The 24,695-nt window shown below is 46.7% G+C and overlaps 1 protein-coding gene, 1 pseudogene and 1 gene segment (V, D, J or C); 1 reads left to right on the forward strand and 2 right to left on the reverse strand.

The window, feature by feature from the left end:
* Positions 1–24,695, reverse strand: part of LOC141917673 (T cell receptor beta constant 2-like) — a 51,556-nt gene that overhangs the window by 20,071 nt on the left and 6,790 nt on the right.
* LOC141919996 (trypsin II-P29-like) lies at positions 1,664–2,857 on the reverse strand (annotated as a pseudogene).
* LOC141917706 (trypsin I-P1-like) lies at positions 7,926–11,121 on the forward strand. The gene is made up of 4 exons (XM_074811104.1): positions 7,926–8,368; positions 8,978–9,231; positions 10,006–10,142; positions 10,867–11,121. Exons 1-4 carry the CDS (start codon positions 8,169–8,171, stop codon positions 11,014–11,016), a joined length of 741 nt encoding a protein of 246 aa, XP_074667205.1. The 5' UTR covers positions 7,926–8,168; the 3' UTR covers positions 11,017–11,121.

The raw sequence follows: 24,695 nt of genomic DNA on the forward strand, positions 1-24,695 counted from the left end.
TTAAGACATCTCAGGCCAGTTTCTTTCCATGGCCTACACTGGTACAGAAAGTTTCTCTAAGGACACTTGTTTGCAGACAGTTCTTAGAAAAATCCTTCCTCCTCAGGCTTGTCATCCCAGAACCCTTGCCCAGTCAGACCAGTGCTGCTCCTTTCACACCTATCATCCCCAACCAGTCCATTCTAATTCCATTTCTAATCCATCTGTGTCTGCTTGTCTGGTGCAAGTTCACCTTCCTCATCCATTCTATTTCACTGCACCATCCTCACTGACTGCCACCTCTAAATTCCTTCTCCAGCTTTTTCAGATGACCTGACTTTCTACCTCACCACCTTTACACTTTTTCCAGTCCCTCTTTGGCCTCCCTTTTCAGTTCCAAACTCTCCATCCTGTATTCTCACAGCAGAAGGAGTTTCTAGGTTTGGAGATGTTAAAATTGCCCAGTAGTGGACAAGTTTACACAGACTTGGGGTGCACAGACCCTTCAGGGGAGGTTTTTCTGGCTGCTCTCTACAGTTCACGTGCTGGATGAGGTGGATTAAATAGATGCTTTAAAATCTGATGTCCCACATCTGCTATGTCCTTGCAAGGCCTTTCCTTTCCTTTCTGGTCCAGTCATTTCTGAAGATTCCTGGGGGACACAGTCTATTTCCCTCAAGGCTGAGGCCATGTATCCACTTCTGGCTCCATGTGGGACCACTGTTCTTCTCATGAGTTTCCTACCCTTCTTCCCAGTACCATGGTCTCTCCTTACTCTGTTATTCCTCCAGTGCTTCTGGCCCATGGTCCTCCAGGACACCTCCCTAGTTCCTGAGCTCACCCACTCTGAAAGAATGTATAACTTTCCTTCTTCCCAAGAAGAGCACTTAACAAAAATAAGAACAGCAGCAGGATAAACATAAATATTCAGCTAGCCCTGCCCTTCCCATCCCTTCCACTCCCCATCCTTCCTTTCTTAACCAATATTCTTCCATGCTGTGAGGTCACAGGCCTTTTCCCCACCTTCTTGCTATTGTTTTCCTTTCCCTAGCAGCTAGTCTGTGTTAACTGCTAGATGCCGGTAGACCCAGTCCACCCTCCTCAGATGTTCCCAAGGATGTGAAGGGGAAAGCTGATGAGCATTGGTCACAGTTTTTGCTCATGGCCTGATTGCTCTGTGCCTGTGGTCTCTGATTACTGTTTGACTTACCACCATAGCTGAAACGACACCATGAAAACTGTCACAGTACCAGTGAAATGATAACTTCACCATTGGCAAGAGCAAAACAGGACTCCGCTCCACTGCTGTAGGAATCTCCTCCCTAGGAACCTTCTCCCTCTCCTCCCTTTTTCAGTAAGAAGGCCAGGAGTAAAAAAAAGGAGGTGCCTGGCTTAGAAGACTTCCTAGGTGGTTGTGCAGTTCCCTAGTCCCTTGCCTGCTAGCCCAGCAGCTCTAGAGCACTACTCCCAGCACACTCACCTAAACCAAAACAGGAGGGAAGGTTCAGGAGGAGCTGGTGTAAGGCTGCAGGGAACTCCACTAGTGTATGGTGAACGTCAGTTCCCAGAACATATATCTGCAAGGCTCTTTAACTGAGACTTATATTTGTGCTATTATCTTCTTAAGAGGAGTGATGGGGCAGGAGGGTAGTGACCAAGGAGTAAGGCAGTCATCAACATATCACTAGGCTGCAATGATTTATTTGATTCAATCCACATAATTGCAGACCTTGGGGTAGACACTGGGATAACCTTTCAGAGCACACTCATTTTCCCATGACACTATTCCCTGGAGTTTTCCAATGCATACAGCTGGGCCACTTGCATCATCCTGGAGGGAAAAATTTAGAAGCATGAGCTGATGTAACCTGAAAAGGTTTTGACTTGGTACAAAGAATCCAGGGAATTCAAAGTGAGGTGCTGCAAATCCTGGTATGGGAGCACAGAAAGATAGCACCCCTTATTTGCTGACCTCCCCTACCCCCCAACAACTCACTGCTACTGAACTCAGTGCCCAGCAGATGTGGCTGGACCTCCTAGTTCGGGTGAAGTCCACCCTGTATCGAAACCCTGCTGGAAGGATATTGTGTCAGAACAGAAAACCTAGAGATGAGGAAGCCTAAGCATTCTGCCAAGTTCTGAAAAATACTGTGCAGCCTGAGGCACCCTGAAGTGTGTGACCCTGGGCTCTGTGCAGACATCAATGCTTACCTGTCATGAGTCTTTCCCACCATTCAGGAATCCTACACAGATCATATTGCTGGTGATTTGGCCTGGGTAAGCCTCTTGGCACTTTTGGTTACTCAGACCTGGAGTTGCTAGACACTGGAGAACCATAGTGAAATTGGCTGCCGGGACAGCAGTGAAAATTAGGTTTCATCTTAGGACTCAGCATTCAGTGAACAGAAAGACCTGTAGACCTATATGTGAGAGCCATTCAGCAAAGCAGGGTAACCCTTGACCTGCATGAGAAAATGCAAAAGGCATTCTTGATTGAGGTACAATTGCAGGACAGTTGGGGAACTCACAGGCAGAACGTGGAAAGGTTGCAAGGCAGAAGTGAAATGTACATGGACCTCATGAACCTGGCAGTAGAGTGGGAGAAGTGTGACCAGGTATGTGCAACATACACTGATACAGCCACTGCTCAGTGTGTTTCCTGACTTTGAAAAAGGCACTTGGGACCCTCTTTGGCACAGGAGCTGGGCAGAGCTGTTGGTTGAATGTCAGCACTGTAGTCCATGGTGGTTGCCATCCTGATCAACATAATGTCATTATCAAGGCTTCCTGAATTGTATCTAGGATGGTAAATGATTAATGCGGCACTCCTGACTAGTTCACTGTCTTCCTTCACATCAGTGTTCTCTTCCATCCTCATGGCTGCAAAATTACCAGCAGAGAAGAGCAGCAGTTAACCGTGGGTAGAACAACTTGGTGCCACATGGAGACTGGCAGACACTTGGAACAGAGTAAGGGAGTGTTGCCCTAATCAAAGGTGTATGTGTCACAGAGCTCTAGAAGCCTTATCATTTCCTGAAAGAGGGAGTCTGGAGAGTCTTGCTAGTTGGGCATCCTGTCCAGCAGATCCACAGCTGGCAACTGTGGCAATCGTGTGAGCATAGATGGATCATTTCAGAAAACTAGAGCAATGCTTAGGAAGGAAGATTACATTTCCTATTTCAGAGGAGCATGATCCTTGATCTGTGCTCTCTCTGCAGAGGTATGCCTTAAATTCAGAACAAGAAAGATCCATGGAGAAAGTCTGGAGGAATGAAAAGAACAAAATAGTAATGGTAAGCCACAGGGACATGCAAATGTGCATAGAAAGGCATGTTAGGGTGCACAAAATAGGATGCCAAGAATGTAGGCATATTAGAAAGATCATATAATGCAGTGAGACAGAGGGTAGTGTTTCTCCTTTGGTTTCAGATGCACCATGTGTTGCCACCTTGGACTCTATTCTTTTGCTACATACCATACTCCAAATCTGGTGGCTTTGCAAGATTTGACTAGAATCTAGATACACAACCTAATCCATACTTATGATTTCTAGCAGTGATCAGCTGACAGGACCCACTGGTTGCTGATGAGTGAACCACCACAGAAGTGATACCCAACATTCAAAGGACACCAGTAGGGAACTCTGGACAATTGGTAGCCTCCTACAACCTTGTCATCATCAGGGTCCTCAGGAAAAAAAAAAAAAAAAAAAAAAAAAAGGCAGAGAAAGAGGATTGAGTTTCACAGCAGCAGGTCTGAATCCATTTTCTTAGTGTAGCAGCACCCAATGAGCTACAGAGGAATTAGCAAGACCCAAAAGAGGTTGAAACTTTGGAAGACTTGAGAGTAACTCCTGAAATATCCTCCTTCTGAAATATCCTCCTGAGTTCTCCCTGTGCTACTCTGAAACATGAGGCTTCATCTTTACCACCCTGAGTCAGGAAGAGAACAGAAAAGCAGAAGCTTCCAAACAACTTCACAAATTAAATCTGTGCAGCCTTCACACCTTGGCACCTTTGGAACAGGATGCAACAGCTGTGTCATGGTGGAAAGCACATGGTGCATATTTGTGTAGGTTGAGAATTGGAAAATGGCAAATGCAGTTGAGAGTGTCAACAGCGAGAGTATAGAATAGTGGTCTCCAATCATTTTTGATTGCACACACCTATCAGTAAAATATATTTGAGCACGCACCCCCAGTATATGTATATTTAGTAACTGATAATTATATACATATAATACTGAAGTTCTAATGTTTTCTTTCCACACACCAGTGGATGATCTTGCGCAACATCAGGGATGCATGCACCCCACTTTGGAGACCACTAAACTGGAACGTCATAAACAAGAAACCTGTCTCTGATTATCAATTACAGATGCAAAGAGCAGATGATGAAAAACCCTTCCCGAGACACCCTTCTGGCCATGAACAAATGGGGACTTGATGTTCCTAGGTTAGATGCGGTGTCTTTCAACCAGCTCCTCCCAGGCAGGAGAGACTTGGGAAGAGACAATTAATGGTCCCTCCAGCAATGAGCTCTGTGAGATGTACAAGGACCAGCTTCAGAAACTCCTCCACTTCATGCCCCTGGGAAGCTTTATCTCTGTTAGCTCATGGCCTCACCAGGTTTCCCTTTCCCAGGATCTTGCATCAGCTGGGACAAATGTATTTACTTTATCTGAGTCCAGTGATGATACAGCTGACTGAAATACTTGAACTAGGAACATGGATTTGTAGAAATGCAAGCTGCTGTTGCTTGTCCATTGATAATATCTAACACAGCTGCCCTCCATTCACCATTCCTCCTCCTTCCTGTGTCCCTGGAGCCACCAGCATTCTGCTGCAGCATCACTGCATTAAAGGAGAGCCTTGTTTGCAGATGGAGATGTAGCCTCGGAGTGTATTTTTTGAAAGACCCTGAAAAAAACCCTTGCAATGTGTCTGTAGAATGCTCAGCAGCATTGAGCAGAAGAGGGTATTTACATTTCAGGTAGGGATTCATTGTCTTAAAGAGAGGAAGGAGGAGTGGGAGGAGGTGTTCCAATTTCAAGCTGAAAGCAAAGATGTCATCATTCTCATCATTCTGCTCGCTCACTCCCCTCCCTGAGCAAGATGGGGGGAAGAGGATTGGAAGGGCAAAAGTGATAAAACTCATGAGTTGAAATAAAAACAATTTAATGATTGAAATAAAATAATGATAACGATAGCAATAATGATAATGATTTAAAAAGTACTAAGAAAAAGACAGGTATGGTCGAGCTTCTCAATTCAGGCACTGATTAATGGATTTTCCTGAAATTTGGGTGGCTACTAATCCAAATATTAAACCCTGTGAAAAGAAGGAAAAGGATGCTGTCCTTCATAGCTTAGGTGTTGCCTAACAGCTGTATCTCAGGAAAAATATTGTTTTAAAATATCTGATGACAGCCTATCTCCATGCCAATGTATGTTTTGGACAAAGAAATTATAAATCCACAGGGACATCAATTTATACATTATTGTAGATTAGGAATTGTTCTTGCTCTGCTTAGTTATGATGGGATTAGATAGCTTTGGTAAATTTTGCCATGCTTAGACTATTACAGATCTTTCCCTTTTCCACAGGAAGCTTCATTTGTTTCTCAGGATAAAACGTGTTTGTAAGAGAACTGTGCTCTGATACCAGTTTAAAGCCCAAAACAAGTCATTCAGCTCCTTCAGGAGTTCCTGGCCTTGGACTTGTCCTTTACCATGAAGAAAAATTTCCACCTGGACAGTGCCACTGTGTGTACCAGGCCTCCAGGGCTCTCAAAAAATTGATCAAGAAATGGAGTTGAAAGGCTATTCCTATTTAGTCTCTCATTCCATTTCAGCATCTCAAAGCATACAACTTCTCTTTATGGTCACTTGAGGTTGTCTTTCAGGAGCTAACATGATGAAGCTGCTTGGAAAATGATTATTCATCAAACTTAATAAGCTTGAGCAAACTCAGCATCACAACAGAAATTATCACTCTTTCAGGGAAGGACTTCAGAAGATCTCATTAGTTGTGTTCACAGCTTTTTTGTTCATAAGCATGACATCCCTAAACATCAATGTTATCCTATGTCATGGTTTAGCCCCAGGCGGCAACAAAACACCACACAGCAGCTTGCTCGCTCCCCTCCCCGAGCAGGATGAAGGGAAGAGAATGGGAAGGGCAAAAGTGAGAAAATTCATGGGTTGAGAGAAGAACAGTCTAATAATTGAAATAAAATAACAGTACTGGTAATGAGAATGAAGATAATACTTTGTAATGAAATGGAAAATAACAAAGAGAGAGAGAGATAAAACCCAAGAAAGAGAAGTGATGCAAATGAAAACAATTGCTCACCACCAAGCAATTGATGCCCAGCCAGTCCCTGAGCAGCAGCCCCCCAGCCAAACTTCCCCCTAGCCTACTGCTGACCACACTGTCATAGGGTATGGACTATCCCTTTGGTCAGCTGGGGTCAGCTGTCCTGGCTGTCTCCTCCCAGCTATTTGAGCACTCCCAGCCTACTCGCTGGCAGGGTGGTATGAGGAGCAGAAGTCAAGCATGCAGACTTGACTCTGTGCGATCACTGCTCAGCAATAACTAAAACATCCCTGTGTTATCAACAACACTGTTTCCAGCACAAATCCAAAACACAGCCCCATACTAGCTTCTATGAAGAAAATTAACTCTACTGCAGCCAAAACCAGCACATACTGAAATTGTTCTGTGACAAAAATGAGTCTCTATAGATCATTTCAAAGCTAAATAAAAAACACAGATGGGTACTTAGGTCAATATTATCATATGGATTAGGTGAGAGAAATGCTTTCAAAGAAATAACGGTGAGAACTGCCACATTTGAACAATTTAGCTTTGGGAGGTGGGGGATGGGGCACAGAGTAGATAATTTTATTTGGGAAAATAATGTTCTATATGATAACCCCACCCCTCCACATTACTCAAGAAAAGGGATTTGCTAAAATAAACTTAATAACACTGAGAGGCGTTGGGTTTTGGTTTGGTTTGGTTTGGTTTCAAAATAAACACATAGTATCTTACACTCCATTACCTACAATGTTCAGCTTCTGGTAAAAATAGGCATTTTCAGGAGTGACACCATCAGCGCAGGGGGATCTCAAAGGGGTTTGAGGTCTGCTCTCAACAGGTGCTGCATATAAGAATGAGACAGGCAAACAGCTACACATCTTCCAAAGCTCAAGTGCGTTTTTAAATTGAAGTCTGCCCTCCGAAATAATTTAAAATAGCACCCTATCTTAGGAAAGGTTTATGATTAACCGATATGTTATTTGTACTTTCTACCAGTGCCTGCTAATGCCCACATTTGGATCTTCAAATTTTCCACCTGTGTACTTTTTGTCTGGGGAAAACCTTGGACTAGAGATAAGGCCATTTCAGAAAATGTATTTCTAGCGGCTCCTGCTTCCAGTCCACCAGTGTGGGCTTGAGGCTGTGTCAGGATCATGAAATACATACTGTTTGTCACCTTTGTTGGTGTGGCCGGTGAGTATATTTTTTACTTCTATTTTTGTAATTCATAAGTAAGCCGATTTTCTGAGCACCTTTGCAAGGTAGTCTATTGTGGGAAAGTGCAGTCCAGTTTCAACTTTGCAAAAGTTTTAAGGCAGAGCACTGCAACTTCTTTTGACTGCTGTCAGTTCATAATTGCTTGTGTCACAAAATGGGGAATGAATGCCTTCATAGGGGTGCTTGACCCAAGAATACTGAAATGTGTCCATAGCTTCAAAAAAGACTGCCTCTCCCTTAAGGACTGTGAAGTACAAAGGTAACACCTCTGGCTCGGGAAGTTCTAAAGCTGCTGTAAATTTTTGGACTGTGGGCGAGTGCCCCAAGGAAATACTACTGCAGACTTGTTTTGTACGTACACTCAGTCCACTGTTGACCACTACTGCAGACAGATCTTGGGACAGACACACCTTTGATCCGATCCAGCAAGATCATTTCTATGTTCTTATGTTGATTCTGGGACCAGCAGCCAGTGCTTTAGATGCAGATACGTGAGACGCCAGTCAGAGTCTGACCACCTTATTTTAGGGAGCAGCAAATGAATGTCCATTAGTCTTGCCCACCACTGCTACCGTGAGTTTTTATGGAAGTACAGCTACAAGTGAGATGCTTCAGTAAGCCACAAGGGCCCAAGATTCCTTATGCCAGATGCTGACATATGCCACTTCTTATCCCCCAGTTGCCTTCCCCAGCCGTGCTGATGATGACGACGACAAGATTGTGGGAGGCTACACCTGTGCAGCAAATTCTATCCCCTACCAGGTGTCCCTGAATTCTGGGTATCACTTCTGTGGAGGTTCCCTCATCAGCAGCCAGTGGGTTCTGTCAGCTGCTCACTGCTACAAGTCGTGAGTGGAAAAAAGCTATATTCTTCCGTAACCTACTTCTTTCTTCCAGTTCAGTTCTAACAGGAATTCCGAGCTGTGAGATCCAAATATGTAAGTGACTCCGTTCTGACAGGAGGCAACCAAGGAATGGGTGGCTCATTCAGGAAGCTGTGCTGAGGCATCATAAGGGGTATTCCACTTCTGCAAATGTTTCTGTGAATGCAGAGCACTTTCTGGAATGATGATGTGGTAATCTAGCAACGAGTTATGAGCTCTCATTTCTTATAAATTGGATTAATCTTGCTAAAGCTTTGTCACTGGAGAACAGGAAGAGAAATGAGGTCAGAGTGATAGCAGTTTGCCTTTTTCCAGAATGATTGTATAAAGCATTGTTATACATTCAACCCATCCCAGCTCAAAAAAAATAAACCTGCAGAAATTCACCACCTGTCCTGGGAGTGGGTAAGGTCTCAGTGTGGATCCCCAGGGCTTATTGCAGGACAAGAAAGATAACCTGCATGAAAACAGCTACTATGATAGCGATGTTGAAACGAGTGCATACGGTGACGGGGAGCTTCCTCATAACCTGTCGGTAGCAGTAAAGTGTATGCCATTCCTTCTCTTTTCCAGCCGCATCCAAGTGCAGCTCGGGAAACATAACCTGGCACTCACAGAATCGACGGAGCAGTTGATCAGTTCATCTAAAGTCATTCGCCACTCCGGCTACAGCTCTGCAACACTGGACAATGACATTATGCTCATCAAGCTTTCCAAACCAGCCCAGCTCAACCGAGCCGTTCAAACAATTCCTCTGCCTACCAGCTGTGTGGCCACGGGCACCACATGCCTAATCTCTGGCTGGGGCAACACACTCAGCAATGGCAGTGAGTACTCTGTGGGAATGTGCAGCATCATGAGGGTCTGGGAGACACTCTAAGACCCCACAATTAACTCCAAATAGTACCGGGAAGTGCTGTGGGACAGGCCATTTTGAGCGATCTGTCTGTGTAGGACAGTAACCATTTAACTGCTTTAAAGGCAAGCCTTTATAAGGTCCTTCCTCTTGTTCTGTGTTACAAACATGGCGTCACTTAGGTCGTCCATGTGCCATTCACCAGCATGTTCACACTGCCGTAAATCTTGTGGCCTGGCGCTATCAGCTGTGCAGTGCCAAGCACTAGCAATTTAAGTAATGTCAATAGAACTGTGAGTTCTCTGAGAACAAGATGAAAGTCTGTGATTGTGGATCTAAAATTACTACGAGAGAGCTCCATTCTCCTACACCAACGGTCAGAGGCGTGAATGGTGACTGGTGTCTAATCCACTGACAAAAACTAAACCTACACCAGAGGTTTTCCTGAGGCCCAAGTTTCCTCCAGGCTATGTGCTACAAGAGTAGCTCTTAGCTCCACACTTGCCATGGATGATTTTCTAGGTATCAGAAAAATTAACATGGCTGCAGTGTAGAATGGTAGACCCACGGGAGAATCTGTTCCATCTAAACAAATGGAATCCATGCTGTGATTACCGTTCAGAGGAAAAACGATGACTGCTAAAACAGGATGTTCAGAGATTATTTTTCTGTTAAGGAAGATCTTCTCTGGGCTCTGAAATAAACTCAGAGATGTCACCAAACATCTCTCCCTATTTTCTTCTAGATTCGTTTCCAGATACCTTGCAGTGCCTGAAGGCTCCTGTACTCTCCTCAAGCGAGTGCAGCAAAGCCTACCCTGGGCAGATTACCAAGAACATGATATGTGTAGGATTCCTGGAGGGAGGGAAGGACTCCTGCCAGGTAAAACATCTGCCTCGCCTTTCCCATATGTTTCTCTCCTGCCTTTTGCAAGTAGAATGGGCTATCACATTAGAGAATCTGCTCTCCTCACTGCACTGGCGTGTCTGAATGTTGGCTTTTTTTTTGAACAACAGTGGAGACTGAGGGTGAAAGTTGCTTACTGAGTGAGGCTAGGGTTTTCCCCACTCAGTTAGTCATTGTCCCTTCTTTGAGATAGTGAAGTCTCCACAAGCAGGCTATGCCACCTCCTGCACCTTAGGCTATTGAAAATGGAGGAGTGCTGCACCAGGGAGACAATAGTAGTCATGGCGACTTCAGAGCTTAGGATGCAAATGTTAGTTTTCGACTCACCGAAAAGGAAATAGTATGCAAGATCCAGGCAGTCTGGAAAATGAACACACTTGACAATTGCTCTGCACTTTACACGTACCTAGGTCCATGGAAATATTTGGCAGAATAACGTTTAAGACGCACATATGTTAAGCATCTGCCAAGGACTGCATCCGTCAGAAATAGTCTGGCTTACCCTTAGCTGTGGTGCCCTTGCAGCTAACATTCGGCACAGTGGCGTCAGGTGTAGAGTGGTAATCAGAAATGACCTTTGTAAAACTTCTATGTAGCGAGAGCCCAGTGGAGCTCCCTCAAATGTCAGTGATTTCTGGGTTCTCTGGCTCATCACTTACGCTGATACCGTTTGCTGAATATGTATTCTTTACGTGCACAGGGGGATTCCGGCGGTCCAGTAGTCTGCAATGGACAGCTCCAGGGTATTGTTTCCTGGGGTATCGGATGTGCGCAGAGAGGCTATCCCGGGGTTTACACTAAGGTTTGCAATTATGTCTCCTGGATCAAAACAACTATGTCTGCCAACTGAGACACTCTCGCTCTATGTGACCTGCTTTTTCTCCTCCTCATCTTCTTCCATTTTGGGACCGGACATAAAGAAATTATCAAAAAATAAAGACTTTCAGGCACTCCTCCTTTGTGCAACGTTTCTCTGGGTACTTCCATAGGCTATGATATGGAGGACAGAGGCAGGGAGTGTCACTCTGGGGAAAATATTTAATATTTGTAGTGCAACCAGCAGGATCTTGGAACATTTTCCAGACACATCTTCAGGAGTCTTTCGGTCAGTTACATGCAGCCATTTCTGGAGCCGAACATCTTTCTGTTTATCAGCAAGGACTCTGGTGCTACAAAACTGCCTAAAACAGCTGAGAGAGTGTGCTGAATCACACAGGCAGCATCCTCCTAATGTAGAAAACATCAGGCAGCAACAGAAATGCTCCCCATTGCCCCTGATTCCCCCCCCCCCCCCCCCCCAACAATATGACTGAACATTCCCTAGTGGAACCTCCCTGAAAGCTCTACTTTGGGAGTGAAACCACCTCTTGCTAGGGCTTGTTCCCTTCATGTACCAGTGCCACTGAGGCTGCTGTCTATACCTTTTTGCTCGGTTAACTGGCCGTGCTGGGTTTGCTTAGTTTTCCTGGAAGAGTCCAAATACATACGTTCCTGGGTTCTGGTTCTAGCACCTCCTAACCCCAGCTGGCACCGGAACTGAAAGTCCATGAAAAATCTGTCAAAGTTGCCAATGGGCTGTGTAGCTGTCTCCTAAAAAAGAAAACAGAAATAGAGAGTTTGAGTAAAATAAAAGGATAGAAAAAGCAGAGAATAGGTGAAGTGGGAAGAAATTTAAAAGAAATCTGACACTGGAAGAAAGGGAGGGAGAGGAGAAGAAGGAGCAAGTGTCATTTGCCTACAGAGAGGTTTGTGCCCAGCTCCCTCAGATGCTTTGCCACTGAGATGCCTCCTAGGAGAGTAATAGGTGCCTGAGTGATTGAGATAGGCACAACATACAAACAGGATCAGACTGTAGCTTTGTGTCCCATTGCTCTGGAAGCACCTGCTGAATTCCTTCGCAGCATCTGCCCTTTTCCAGAAAAAGCCCTGAGCTGTAGCCTGGATCCTTCCCTTCATCCTCTTTTCACCAGGAGACAGCGTTCTTATCTGGAAGCAGTTGAAAGTCACAGGTTCTCCCTCCCTGACCACTGTGAGTGGAGGGTGGTTGATATCTTTGCTTCATATGTTGGGGGAAAGGAGACAAAGTTGTTGGAGGACAGAGGAGAGGATGTGATGAAAAGATGATGAGGTGAAAATGGGAAGAAAGAAATGCTTCTGTGATCAGGCAGAGTGCGTTCTCAAATATGACAGACAGGGATGTTGAGAAGAGTAGTCTGGAAACATTCCCAGTCTCCTCTGTCACTATCCCCCTGATGTGTCAAGGTAAAGAAGAAATTCCAATTCTCAGATTATAAGCCATTCGTGATTTTCAAATTGCTGGAACAGCCTGACAGGGCCTCCCTTCTTACATGGCTGGAACACCACTAATGCCTGTGTTGGACAGTGCAATGAGAGGTGGCTGAGAATGTTTTTCCCTCCTTTGTGCTATCTAGTGAGAGCAACAGACCTCTGCAGAGCACTGAGATATGAGGACACTAGTTCTCTCTCCCGCTCGCTCTCTCTGCTGACATTTCCACATACTGCTTTTGTCACACAGCTCTGCACAGCAGGAGTGAGAGGATTACAGACGTGTGAGCCCTGATTGAAGCCTGAGGGTCAACAGGACAAAATGCCCTGTACTTTCTCTATTTTTTTCTGAGGAAAAAGTCCAGTGGGATCAAATGCAATGTTTTTGAGTGCACATATGAAGGCATGAAAACCTTGCACCAACATGGCAGGACAGGAAGGGAATTAACCAAGTGGTTACTTAACTAAAATGCTCCAAAGGCAAGACAGAGCTAAAATTCTCAGTCAGTCCAAGTTCTTGAAAGAGGCACAACACTTGAAAGAAGCATTAAGAATAGGACTGGGCAACAAATTATGCTGGTTTGTGTAAAAGTCAACATGTCTCTTGGGGAAGGGTGGAGGGGACGATCTGTGACTCAGAAATGACACTGTTCTAGAATAAGAAGGACTAGCTCTGACAAAATGACGGGGGGAAAAAAAGAAAGAGAGAAAACTTATCAGTTTTCAATAGGCAGGGATTACAACACTTTGTTAGCCTGTGGGTCACAGCTGAGATGTCCACTGTTTGATTTATCTGGAAAAGGAGGTAACAAGATTTCCTAGGACATCTCAACTTATCCTAAATAAATCTAAATGCCACAGCAAAAAAGGGGGAGAATTCCTGAGAGAAAATAAATAGCAGAAAAAAGGAACAAACCATTTTAAGATTTTAAAAAAGTAAAAAAAAAAAAAAAAAAAAAACCAAAACAAAAAAGAAATAGGGAAGGGGAAAAAAAGTGATGCAGAGAGAAAGGTAATATCTGCTAAAGGAGCAATAAGGTGATTAGTGAACAAGCCTGTCCCCAGACAGCTGGTGTGAACTGATCAGTGGAGCCTGAGAGCACCCATGGATCTATTTATTCTGTGGGCATGTCTGTAGCTGGGAGACTTTACCCTGATAAAATAGCTTTGATACAATAGACTCCTGAGACACCTTATTCTTGGGGCCACCTGGAGTTGTTCTTGGATGACTACAGTCTGTGTCACTGGGAAGGGCTTCATGCACAGGCTATTAGCTGCATGCTATAGCTATGCAGGTGTTACATAGCTGCATGATATGGAGAAAGACATCCCTAGCTGAATAGTGTTCTGGTCTCTCTTGATTCTCTTACATGCTTGATGTTGAAGTTTTCCTCCTGCCTGTCTCCAGAAAAGTGGGAATCGTTATCTTCCTGTCAAAGGCTGCTAACAATTTCCTTAATTGTGTGGTGCTAAACAAGAAAAGGAAACAGAGAAACCATCATGATGTACATATGATGTACTGGCAATATCAGCACAAACATAGGCGGCACTGAAATTCTGTGTGTCTCTGCTGAGACACAAAGTGTGTGAACGTGGTTTCTGTCCTCCAGTGAGCAGTTGAAGTGCAGGAAGAAGCTGAGTTCCTCCATGCTCATACAGTTAACAGGCATGGGTTTCTTTCTGCACACTTCCCCTTCCCTTGCACTGAGGAAAGGACCTGATCCCCTGCAGCCTCCAAGGTGTCAGTGCTGCCAAGGAACTGAGGTTTACATCACAGAACTCTGCAATGCCCTTTGCACCAAGTACAAGAGGTGGTTTGGAGCCACATTACCATCTTTCCCTCCAGCATCAGCTCTGTTTCACTGCCTCACACACACCTGTAGGATCTTTCCCTCCACAAAATCTTCTCAGCTTTCCCAATGGTTCTGGATGGTTCCAGCTGGCCTTGGGCATTCTGCAGGTCCTAGCTTCTCCACAGAGACAACACCTGGTTCAGATCCCCGAGAACTAGGCTCTTGTTTGCCTTTGGAAATAACCCCCTCTCATCACTGCCCACTCTGCTCTCTACAGAAAAAGAGAGAAGGCTGCATCTTCTGATGGTGTGAGGAAAATGATAGTTGAACCAGTAGACTCCCAAGCTGATTCTGCAGGGACCCCTGGCCTCAACTCTGTAGGCAATGGCCAGCTGACTGTACCAAGAGAGAGCTGAGGCAGAATCTTCACAGCCATCATATCACTTTCTGCACGAAGAGATTTGTGCTCACCTTCCTCAGCATCTGAATCAATCTGTATTTTAGCACAGCAATACATGCCAGAGTCATTCACTGAGGCAAAATCTATTGAAAAGGACAAGCGATAGCCCATACTCCCACAGCACTTGGAGCGATTCGGAAATTTGTCCTCAAACTCTGCACATAGGGGCATGTGGTTCCCATCTGGAAACAGCTGAGAGTCACAGCTCCTCCCGCTATGATGGCTGCATCTGGAGACTGTTGAAAGGATTGCCCTGTCAGGAGGAAAAAAAAAAAAAAAAAGGAAAAAAGAAGCCGGAGGCTAGGCAGATGGTGAAATGATTTGAGGAGGAAGGGAATGAAAAAAACCTGCAGCATCTAGAAGGCATAAGGGATGGGATGTGTTTAAAACTATAGGCAAGTTTCTCATCTGTCAATGAATAACCAGTAGAAATAGCTGACAGAAAATGTCAATGTATTAGAAACATTTCAAATGGTGAGGAAATCAGAAAAAAAAAAATAAGTCAGCAATGGAAATCTGCCTGTGGTGGCAGTGCAAGCGCAGGCACAAAGGACGTTGAGGAGGAAATGCTTAGGAAGGTAGAGTTGCATAACATTGGGCGTGGGCAGGGCAGTGTGAGAGTGCCTGAAATGTAAGAAAGTAGTTGAGTGGCTGGGATCAGTGGGAGATAACACTCACACACAACACCTGCACAGCTGACTTTATATATGTGTATGTGTGCATGCAATCACAGGAGCATGATGGAGCTGGATGGGAGCCCGAGTTTGAGGCAGGGCAGGGGGGATGCTGTAACAAGCAATAGGACAAGAGGGAATGGCCTCAAGGTGCGCCAAGGTAGGTTTACACTGGATCTCTGGAAGTATTTCTTTCCAGAAGGGGTTGTTGGGCATTGGAATGGGCTGCCCAGGGCAGTGGTGGAGTCCCCATCCTTGGAGGGGTTTAAGAATCAGGTTGACCCAGCACTGAGGTGAGGATCTGGTGGAATTGAGAACGGTCAGAGTGAGGGTAATGGTTGGACTGGATGATTCAAGCTCTTTTCCAACCGAGATGATTCTGTGATGAGGAGGAACTTGAAAGCAGCTGTTAAAAAGCTCTGGCGCTTCTGGGTTCTCACAGGTGAAAATATGCCAGAGAAAGATATGTGTGCTGACAGACTTCCAGCTTGCACAGAAGAATCTCTTGCATGCAAAGAGCCATCTGAGCCAATGCATAAGCTATGTTACTGTGGGTTTTGATGCTCATACTTGCCTGTAGCTCTCTGGATGGCTGAAAGTAAATATGTGAGCCACAGGAAAGAACTTACATCACTGCTCACATTTTATCTCTGCTGGAGGACAGATGACCTGTGGCATTGTATGAATGAGGCAAGGGAGTGTCAGGCACCGGTTGCAACCACAGCACTGGAGTCAGACCCAGGTGGATGTTTATCAGTGACAGTTTATTAAATAGGCAAAAACCCGTACACAAGCTTATTTTAACTATTTCGTGAAACACAATCACATATTTAATAACTAATGCATGCATAGGGCAGGCGATACGACCTGTGACGTTTCTTTTTCTCCACAGGTTTCTGTTACAACACATCAGGGAAGACGTCCAGTGCAGTTGGAGGGTCTCAGGCCAGCTGAGAGGGGCCTTCAAGGAGGCCCTTCAATTTACCCAACTATATATCCATTTTACGCGTGGTGTTTTGGAATACGCGGGGAGCCTCAACTGGTCTCAAGCCAACAAGCATGACTTTACATAAAAGGAAGCAAGACTGGCATTGTCCCTCCAGAGATTTTTCCCCTGTACACACTGGGGCCCTTTCTGCTACCTTGTTTGGATATCTTACCTGTGAGTGTTGCTTTTACTTCATTCTCTGGTTGTTTTAACTTCCCCTTTATGGGTACTTCTGGTGGCTGCTCAGGCTCTTGATGTGAGTGAGTTGCTGAGGAGAGGGGCTCCGAAGAGGAGGACAGTGGCAGGGGACCCTCCTGAAAGCATCAGAAACCCATGGCAAAACCGCAAGACGCGAAGGCAGAAGCCCAGGGAAGAGGGAGAGCCTCAAGTCGTCTCCCCCCCTGAGAGGGAAGAGTGAGCTGCTGCTAACGAGGATGGCGGTGAGTCAGAGTGGGCGGAGACTGGAGTGACAACACCCCACGCCCCTCAAGTACAAGAGCAGCCCCCAGGGAGTGCAAGCGACCAGGAGCACGGCGAACAGGGCAGGCAAACAGGGCGTGGCGCGTCAGAAGGGTGAGGCGCGGCAGTTTGTGCGGCAGTTCGCGCGGGCAGGGTGAGTGGACAGGGCGCAGTCTATCTCCGGGGACTAGAACTTATCTGAGCTAATTTCATCTTATCATCCTCCACGAGTAGTCTGAACCATGGTCTCCACTCGGGTCAAAACCACCATCAGAAAGAACCTGGCGACCCAGACGGAGCTGCCACGCAAACATGCAGCGGTCCAGGTCCCGGGCTGCAGGGAGTGCCTGAGCCTGTCAGTCCTGTCGGAAGGCACCAGTGATAACACCTGTGTGCACTGTGATCAACTGGATGACCTGCTCAGCCTGGTTGCGGAACTCAAAGAAGAGGTCGAGAGATTAAGAAGTATTAGGGAGTGTGAAAGGGAAATCGATTGGTGGAGTAACACCCTAGCACCCCTAAAGCAACAGGTGCAAATGGAGGCTCCAAACGAGGTAGGTAATCCCTCATCCTCTTGCTACCAGGCAGAAGGAGGGGACGTAAGAGATGGGGGAGGCTGGAAACAGGTCCCCGCTCAGGGAGGCAGGAAAATCCTCTCCCGACCTCCCTCACCCTCCATGGTGTCCCTTCACAATAGATTTGGGGCCCTGTAACTTTTGAGTGAAGAAGAGAAGGAGGAAGAAAATGAGACAAACAAGGAGGAAGACCAAGGTCCACCAAGGCCGGATCATTCTAGACCAGGTATTAAAACCAGTTCTAAAAAGAACCCCAGAAGAGTCATTGTAGTGGGTGACTCCATTCTGAGGGGTATCGAAGGCCCCATATGCAGACTGGACTCACTTCATAGGGAAGTCTGCTGCCTCCATGGGACCCGCTTCAAGGACCTCAAGGCAAAACTCCTTACTCTAGTGAGACCCAAGGGCTACTACCCTCTCCTGGTTTTTCAGGTAGGTAGCAACGATATTACCAGGAGAAATCCTAAAGCAATGAAGAGAGATTTCAGGTCCCTGGGGAAAGTGATTAAGGGGTCGGGGGCACAAATTGTGTTCTCCTCCACCCCTTCAGTTGGGGGGATGGATGAAGAAGAATACCGGAGAACTCAACAGATGAATTTGTGGCTCCAAGACTGGTGTTACCATCAGGGTTTTGGATTTTTCAATCATGGGTTGGTATACAGGGCACCAGACCTTTTGGCATTAGATGGAATGCACCTGTCCCAGAGGGGGAAGACGATCTTGGGGCAGGAGTTATCTGGGCTCATTGACAGAGCTTTAAACTAGATTTGAAGGGGGAAGGGGGCAAAACATCAGCTCATCTGAAGTGCATGTATACCAATGCATGCAGCATGGGTAACAAACAGGAGGAGCTTGAAGCCATGATGAAACAGGAAAATTATGATGTTGTGGCTATTACAGAAACATGGTGGGATGTCTCCCATGACTGGAGTGCGCCTGTTGATGGCTACAAGCTCTTTAGGAGGGTGTCACGGTCCACTCGGTGGACTCGTGATGGTTTGTTTGCTACGATCTCGAAAATGCATAATTAAGTTGACCAACACCAAAGGGGATAGCAGTAATCAAACAGTGAAACTTTATTGTGTTGCCTGTGAAGCGGCATGCGATAGTTAGAGATGGGTGAAAGAAAGGAGAAAAGTAAAGTTAAGTTTAGAGAGAGGAGGGAGAGAGGTTATAGCTACCACCGCTGATCTCACGACATCCTAACGGTCCTGGGTCCAGCAGATGCTGCGTCGTTGATCATTGTGGTCCTTGGTGGGGAAAGCTTCCAATTTTCGTTGTCCAGAAGTCATCTTTTATGCTTAGTAACACACCTTGCTCCACCTCTGCCTCAGGGGTCTCCGCCCTTCTCAGAATTCAATTATCATATCTCCGCCCTTCTCGAGCGAGTCCACCACGCGTGCGCAGGGGGGAGTGTCTGAGGTGTGGTCAGTCTTGGAGGTGGGTAACCTTCAACCAGGAGGTGTGTTTTGGTATTATAATGAAGTAAAGTTCATCTAAGGTTCATGATTTCTTCATTGATGTTATGGCAACAGTTGCGATCCATCTTTTTTGACAATGACTATGCAATTATCTCTAACAGCTCCGGCTAGGCCCAGGTACCAAACAATAATACAGCACTCTTTGCACTACACAGCTTAGGCACTGAAGAACAGCACTGCACTGCCTGCACCACACGGTTCAGTACTCAGGAGAACAGCACAGCGCTGGCTGTGCCACACAGTTCTGCATTCAGGAGCCTTTGCACCACATTCCACTCCAGGGATCGGCAACTGCACTCCAAACAGGCCATTGCCGGGTACCTCACTGTCCATGTGCCTGATGACAATGTTGAGACAATGCTGATCTTCTGACTGACTCTTACAGAGGGATAGACAAGAAAAAGAGGTGGTAGCGTGGCGCTGTATGTTAGGGACTGTTATGATTGCTTTGAGCACAAGTGTAGTGAAGACAGGGTAGAATGTCTTTGCGTTAGACTCAGGGGGAAGGCCAACAGGGCAGATGTTGTAGTAGGAGTCTACTATAGGCCACCCACCCAGGACAGAGAGGTGGGTGAAATAGTCTGTAGGCATTTAGGAGAAATCTCACGATTGCTTGCCCTTGTTCTTGTGGGAGACTTTAACTTCCCAGACATCTGCTGGAAATACAGCAGAACAGGACCAGTCCCAGATATTCCTGGAATGTGTGGGAGACAACTTTCTGACACAACTGGTGAGAGAACCAACCAGAGAAGGTGCCCTGCTGGATCTCCTCTTTGTGAACAGAGAAGGACTGGTGGAGGATGTGGAGGTCGGAGGACAACTAGGGCACAGCGATCATGAAATAATAGAGTTCTCTATTCTTAGAGAGACCAGGAGAGGGCTAAGCAGAACTGACATACTGGACTTCAAAAGGGCTGACTTTGTCTTGTTTAGGCACCTGCTTGAAAGGATCCCTAGGGAGACGATCCTGAAGGGTATAGGGGTCCAGGAAGGCTGGGCACTCTTTAAGAAGGAAGTCTTAATGGCTCAGGAACAGGCTGTCCCCAGGTGCTGTAAGAGAAGCCAGCAACAGAGAAGACCACCCTGGCTGAACAGGGAGCTTTGGCTGGAACTCAGGGAGAAAAGGAGAGTTTACGGCCTTTGGAAGAAGGGGCTAGCCAATCACAGTGATTACAAAGAGGCTGTGAGGCTATGCAGGGCAGAAATGAGGAGGTCTAAAGCCCAGCTGGAATTTACCTGGCTTCAGCAATCAAGGATAACAAGAAATGTTTCTGTAAGTATGTCAGTAGCAAAAGAAAGACCAGGGAGAGTCTCCATCCCCTGCTAGAGGCAGGAGGAAACATGGTAACAAGTGATGAGGAGAAGGCTGAGGTGCTTAATGCCTTCTTTGCCTCAGTCTTTAATAACAAGACTAGTTATATTGAGGGAATCCAGCCTTCTCAGCCAGAGGACAGAGACTGGGAGAACGACCCCCCCACAATCCAGGAGACAGTCAGAGACCTACTGCATCACATAGACATACACAACTCTATGGGACCAGATGGGATACACCCGAGGGTGCTGAAGGAGCTAGCTGGGGTGCTTGCCAAACCGCTTTCCATCATTTACCAGCAGTCCTGGCTGACCGGGGAGGTCCCGACAGATTGGAAACTGGCCAATGTGACGCCTATATATAAGAAGGGTCGGAAGGATGATCCAGGAAATTACAGGCCTGTCAGCTTGATGTCGGTACCTGGGAAGCTGATGGAGCAGCTCATCCTGAGTACCATCACACAACACATGCGGGACAACCAGATGATCAGGCCCAGTCAGCATGGGTTTATGAAAGGCCGGTCCTGCTTGACAAACCTGATGTCCTTCTACGACAGGGCGACCTGCTTATCGGATGAGGGAAAGGCTGTGGGTGTTGTCTACCTTGACTTCAGTAGGGCCTTTGACACCGTTTCCCACAGAATTCTCCTGGCAAAACTGCCTGCTTGAGGCTTGGATGATCGCACGCTTCGCTGGGTAAAAAACTGGCTGGATAGCCGGGCCAAAAAGAGTTGTGGTGAATGGAGTTAAATCCGGTTGGCAGCCGGTCACGAGTGGTGTCCCCTAGGGCTCCGTTTTGGGGCCACTCCTGTTTAATATCTTTATTGATGATCTAGAGGAGGGGATCAAGTGCACCTATAAGTTTGCAGATGACACCAAGTTGGGTGGGAGTGTTGATCTGCTCGAGAGTAGGGAGGCTCTGCAGAGAGATCTGGACAGGCTGGAACAATGGGCTAAGGCCAACTGGAGGAGTTTCAATAAGGCCAAATGCCGGGTGCTGCACTTCGGCCACAACAACCCCCAGCAGCGCTACAGGCTTGGGGAGGAGTGGCTGGAGAGCTGCCAGTCAGAGAGGGACCTGGGGGTGTTGATTGACAGTCAGCTGAACAGGAGCCAGCAGTGTGCCCAGGTGGCCAAGAAGGCTAATGGCATCCTGGCTTGTATCAGAAATAGTGTGGCCAGCAGGGACAGGGAAGGGATCTTGCCCCTGTACTCGGTACTGGTGAGGCCGCACCTCGATTACTGTGTTCAGTTTTGGGCCCCTCACTACAAAAAGGACACTGAATCACTCGAGTGTGTCCAAAGAAGGGCAATGAAGCTGGTGAAGGGCCTGGAGCACATGTCGTACGAGGAGCGGCTGAGGGAACTGGGGTTGTTTAGTCTGAAGAAGAGGAGGCTGAGGGGAGACCTCATCGCCCTCCACAGCTACCTGAAAGGAGGCTGCAGAGAGCTGGGGATGAGTCTCTTTAAACAAGTAACAAGCGATAGGACAAGAGGTAATGGCCTCAAATTGCTCCAGGGAAGGTTTAGACTAGATATTAGGAAGCATTTCTTTACAGAACGGGTTGTTAGGCGTTGGAATGGGCTGCCCAGGGAGGTGGTGGAGTCCCCATCCCTGGAGGTGTTCAAGAGTAGGGTCGACATAGCGCTTAGGGATATGGTGTAGTTGGGAACTGTCAGTGTTAGGTCAATGGTTGGACTGGATGATCTTCAAGGTCTTTTCCAACCTAGACGATTCTGTGATTCTGTGACAAGAGGTAATGGCCTCAAGTTGCTCCAGGAAAGGTTTAGACTAGCTATTAGGAAGTATTTCTTCACAGAATGGGTAGTTAGGCGTTGGAATGGGCTGCCCGGGGAGGTGGTGGAGTCCCCATCCCTGGAGGTGTTCAAGAGGCGGGTTGACATAGCACTTAGGGATATGGTGTAGTTGGGATCTGTCAGTGCTAGGTTAATGGTTGGACTAGATGATCTTCAAGGTCTTTTCCAACCTAGATGATTCTGTGATTCTGTGAGTGCTAAACTGTGAAAGCTTTCTGGTAGATAAGGCAAGTGGAGCGACAGAGACATTTATTCTGCACTGCTGGGGCCTTATCACTATCAACCATAGGCTGACCATTGGGCCTCTGCCTGGACCTCTGTCCCACAGTTTAGCAAAAAAATATTTGCCCATCTTCAGCAGCTGTGGTTCTGGGATCATCTCCCTCAAGGGGAAGCGGGAAGGAATGGAAGAAGGGAGACAGCGATGTTTTCCAAGGTGGTCAGAAGGAGACAGGGCATCGAAGCTGAGACTTTGGATCTGCCGTGTAGAAGAGTTGGTCTTTGCCTGGAGACCAAGTGGGACATTGTGTGCTGTGCTTGCAGAGCCACAGAAGGAGGCCTCACTATCCCAAATCCCACCTTCCTAGGGGTGGAGAACCTGCCTGGTCTGTTTCTTTTGCTGATGTGCCTAGTTTTGTTTACAGGGAGAGCTGGTGGCCCCTATTCTCCTCTTCATCATATATCACTGAGCCCAAAGTGATTAAGGAGCCTCCTTAGTGGTTTAGGAGCCTAGGACTCAAGTCAAACATCTTGTGCTCCCAGGAAGTCACCTGGGAGAACAAAGTCAACAACTTGCCTCATAACAGAAGCTTCTGTGCTAGTCAGGGGTTTACCCACTGGGTGTCTGAGAACTGCACCACAGAGGGTGTCTGTTACTGCTTACCCCTGTAGTCCCTGAAGAGGTGATCCAGTGAGCCATCATGCTCAATCCAGGGACACCAAGTCCTAAGGACAGTCAGGTCCTAGCTTCATGTACCCCTGGGGACTGACTTGTGTAATCTGTTTTGTATCACTCAGAGGGTGGATCTGGGAAAAGGTCAAGATCCTCCATGCCCCTAAGCAAGCATGTAAAGCACACCCCCCCACACTCATACCCGTCCACCCCCACACATCACCCTTTCCATTGCATGGCAAGAGCTTCCCTGTGGGAGTCTGAAAGCTTTTAGAACAATGAGTCAGAACCAGAAAGGTGACCATTGGCAGCCAACATGCAGTTGTGGCCCATCTCCTTTCCTTGGGTTGAGGGTGGAAGGTGGTAGCGGGAGACTTGCTTTGCTCCCTGTGTTCCTCTTCAGAGTTTCTGTGTGCTCTGAACTCAGATTTCACATTCTCTTCACACTGTGTAGCAAACTTGTCCCTTTGTCCCACAAGGCTGAGATCTCTAGATAGGGTCATGAAGTGGGGCTAGGGCCTCTCCACCAAGCCCAGGTGAAAACACACACAGCCCAGGGCAGTGGTGGGGCAGCCTGGGGTGAGAGACAGTCTCTGGGGAATGTGCAGCGTAATGAACCTGTGGGGAAGTACAGACTATAGACACAGAAGGGGCAGGGAGGTGGAGAGAGTCGTCTCCTTGAGCATCTTACTCTCCCCTATTCTCAGGGAAGGGCTGGGCCCAAAGTTGAGGACTTGAACTGGGGTAGGAGGAACTTGACACAAAGTGAAGTCCTAACTGGTGTATCCAGACTCCAGAAATATCCAAGAAAGTAAAATAAAAACCCTGTGCTCCAGGTGTCTGAATGTGGGGAGAGGATGATGGGAAGGGGCAAGGGTACTTATCCTGCTTCAAACCCCCTGGGATGCTTTAGTGCTCTTGACTAACTCTCTCCTGAGCCCACTGGGAACCTCTTAGATGAGATCCAAGGCACTAAATTGTCCATCTGGTCTGGGCTGTGGGGCTGGGAGTCTGGATGCTTGGGTTCCCTGAAAAGCAGTCTTGTGTTGCCACTGGGGCCATGTGCAGAAAAATTAACTCTTTATATCTTCTATGCAAAATTGCACAAAAGGTTAAAGTCATCCTGACCACCTCATTTGCAGCCCTGTGATTTTCCTCAGGGAAAAATGTGAATGGTCTCTGTCTCAGGATTATTTCTGGCTTCTCTCTTGGCAGGGATTATGGGATCATTTCCCACTGGGATTCTGAGACAAACAGAATTTCAGGTATGGGTTTAATCACATTGCAGTGACCTGCTTAATGCCCGTGTGTAGTTTGGGAATAATCCCAAATGGGATTTCAGACTTTTTCCTGTTTGGGATTACAGGACTAATCCTCACTGAGTTTATGGGACTGACTGTAGGAGGGTTATGGTATCACTCCTCAATGGCATTACAGAATTATTTTCATTGGGATAATAGGATTAATCCCAAAAGAATTATGGGATTACTTCCCAGGGGGATTATGTGATTAATCGCCAAGTGGATTATGACCTCTCCTTCTCTGGGGAAGCTACCTGTGCCCTATAACCTGGTGACATGAGTGCAGAGCACTCAGTTCCCAGGCTGGACCTGTGTGGGCAGAGGTTTGGGCCAATAGCTGAATATTGGCCCTGGACAGGGATATAGACAGCCTCTGCTTCACACTGGGAAAAAACTGACATCCATTTGTCTTCTGTTTTGATGATCAGGAATATCAATTAAACTCAGACACCGGAGTGAAAAGAGCAGGTGTATTTTACTAGAAATAACTA

Source organism: Strix aluco, chromosome 2 (genome assembly GCF_031877795.1).
Source record: "Strix aluco isolate bStrAlu1 chromosome 2, bStrAlu1.hap1, whole genome shotgun sequence".
Classification (NCBI taxonomy): domain Eukaryota; kingdom Metazoa; phylum Chordata; class Aves; order Strigiformes; family Strigidae; genus Strix; species Strix aluco.

Excerpts from the sequence above, each read along its gene's own strand:
- LOC141917706 (XM_074811104.1), top strand. The coding sequence starts at position 8,169 with ATGCTGACATATGCCACTTCTTATCCCCCAGTTGCCTTCCCCAGCCGT. Across the intron at positions 9,232-10,005 it reads CAACACACTCAGCAATGGCA|ATTCGTTTCCAGATACCTTG; the intron begins GTGAGTACTCTG and ends ATTTTCTTCTAG. Across the intron at positions 10,143-10,866 it reads GAGGGAAGGACTCCTGCCAG|GGGGATTCCGGCGGTCCAGT; the intron begins GTAAAACATCTG and ends TTACGTGCACAG.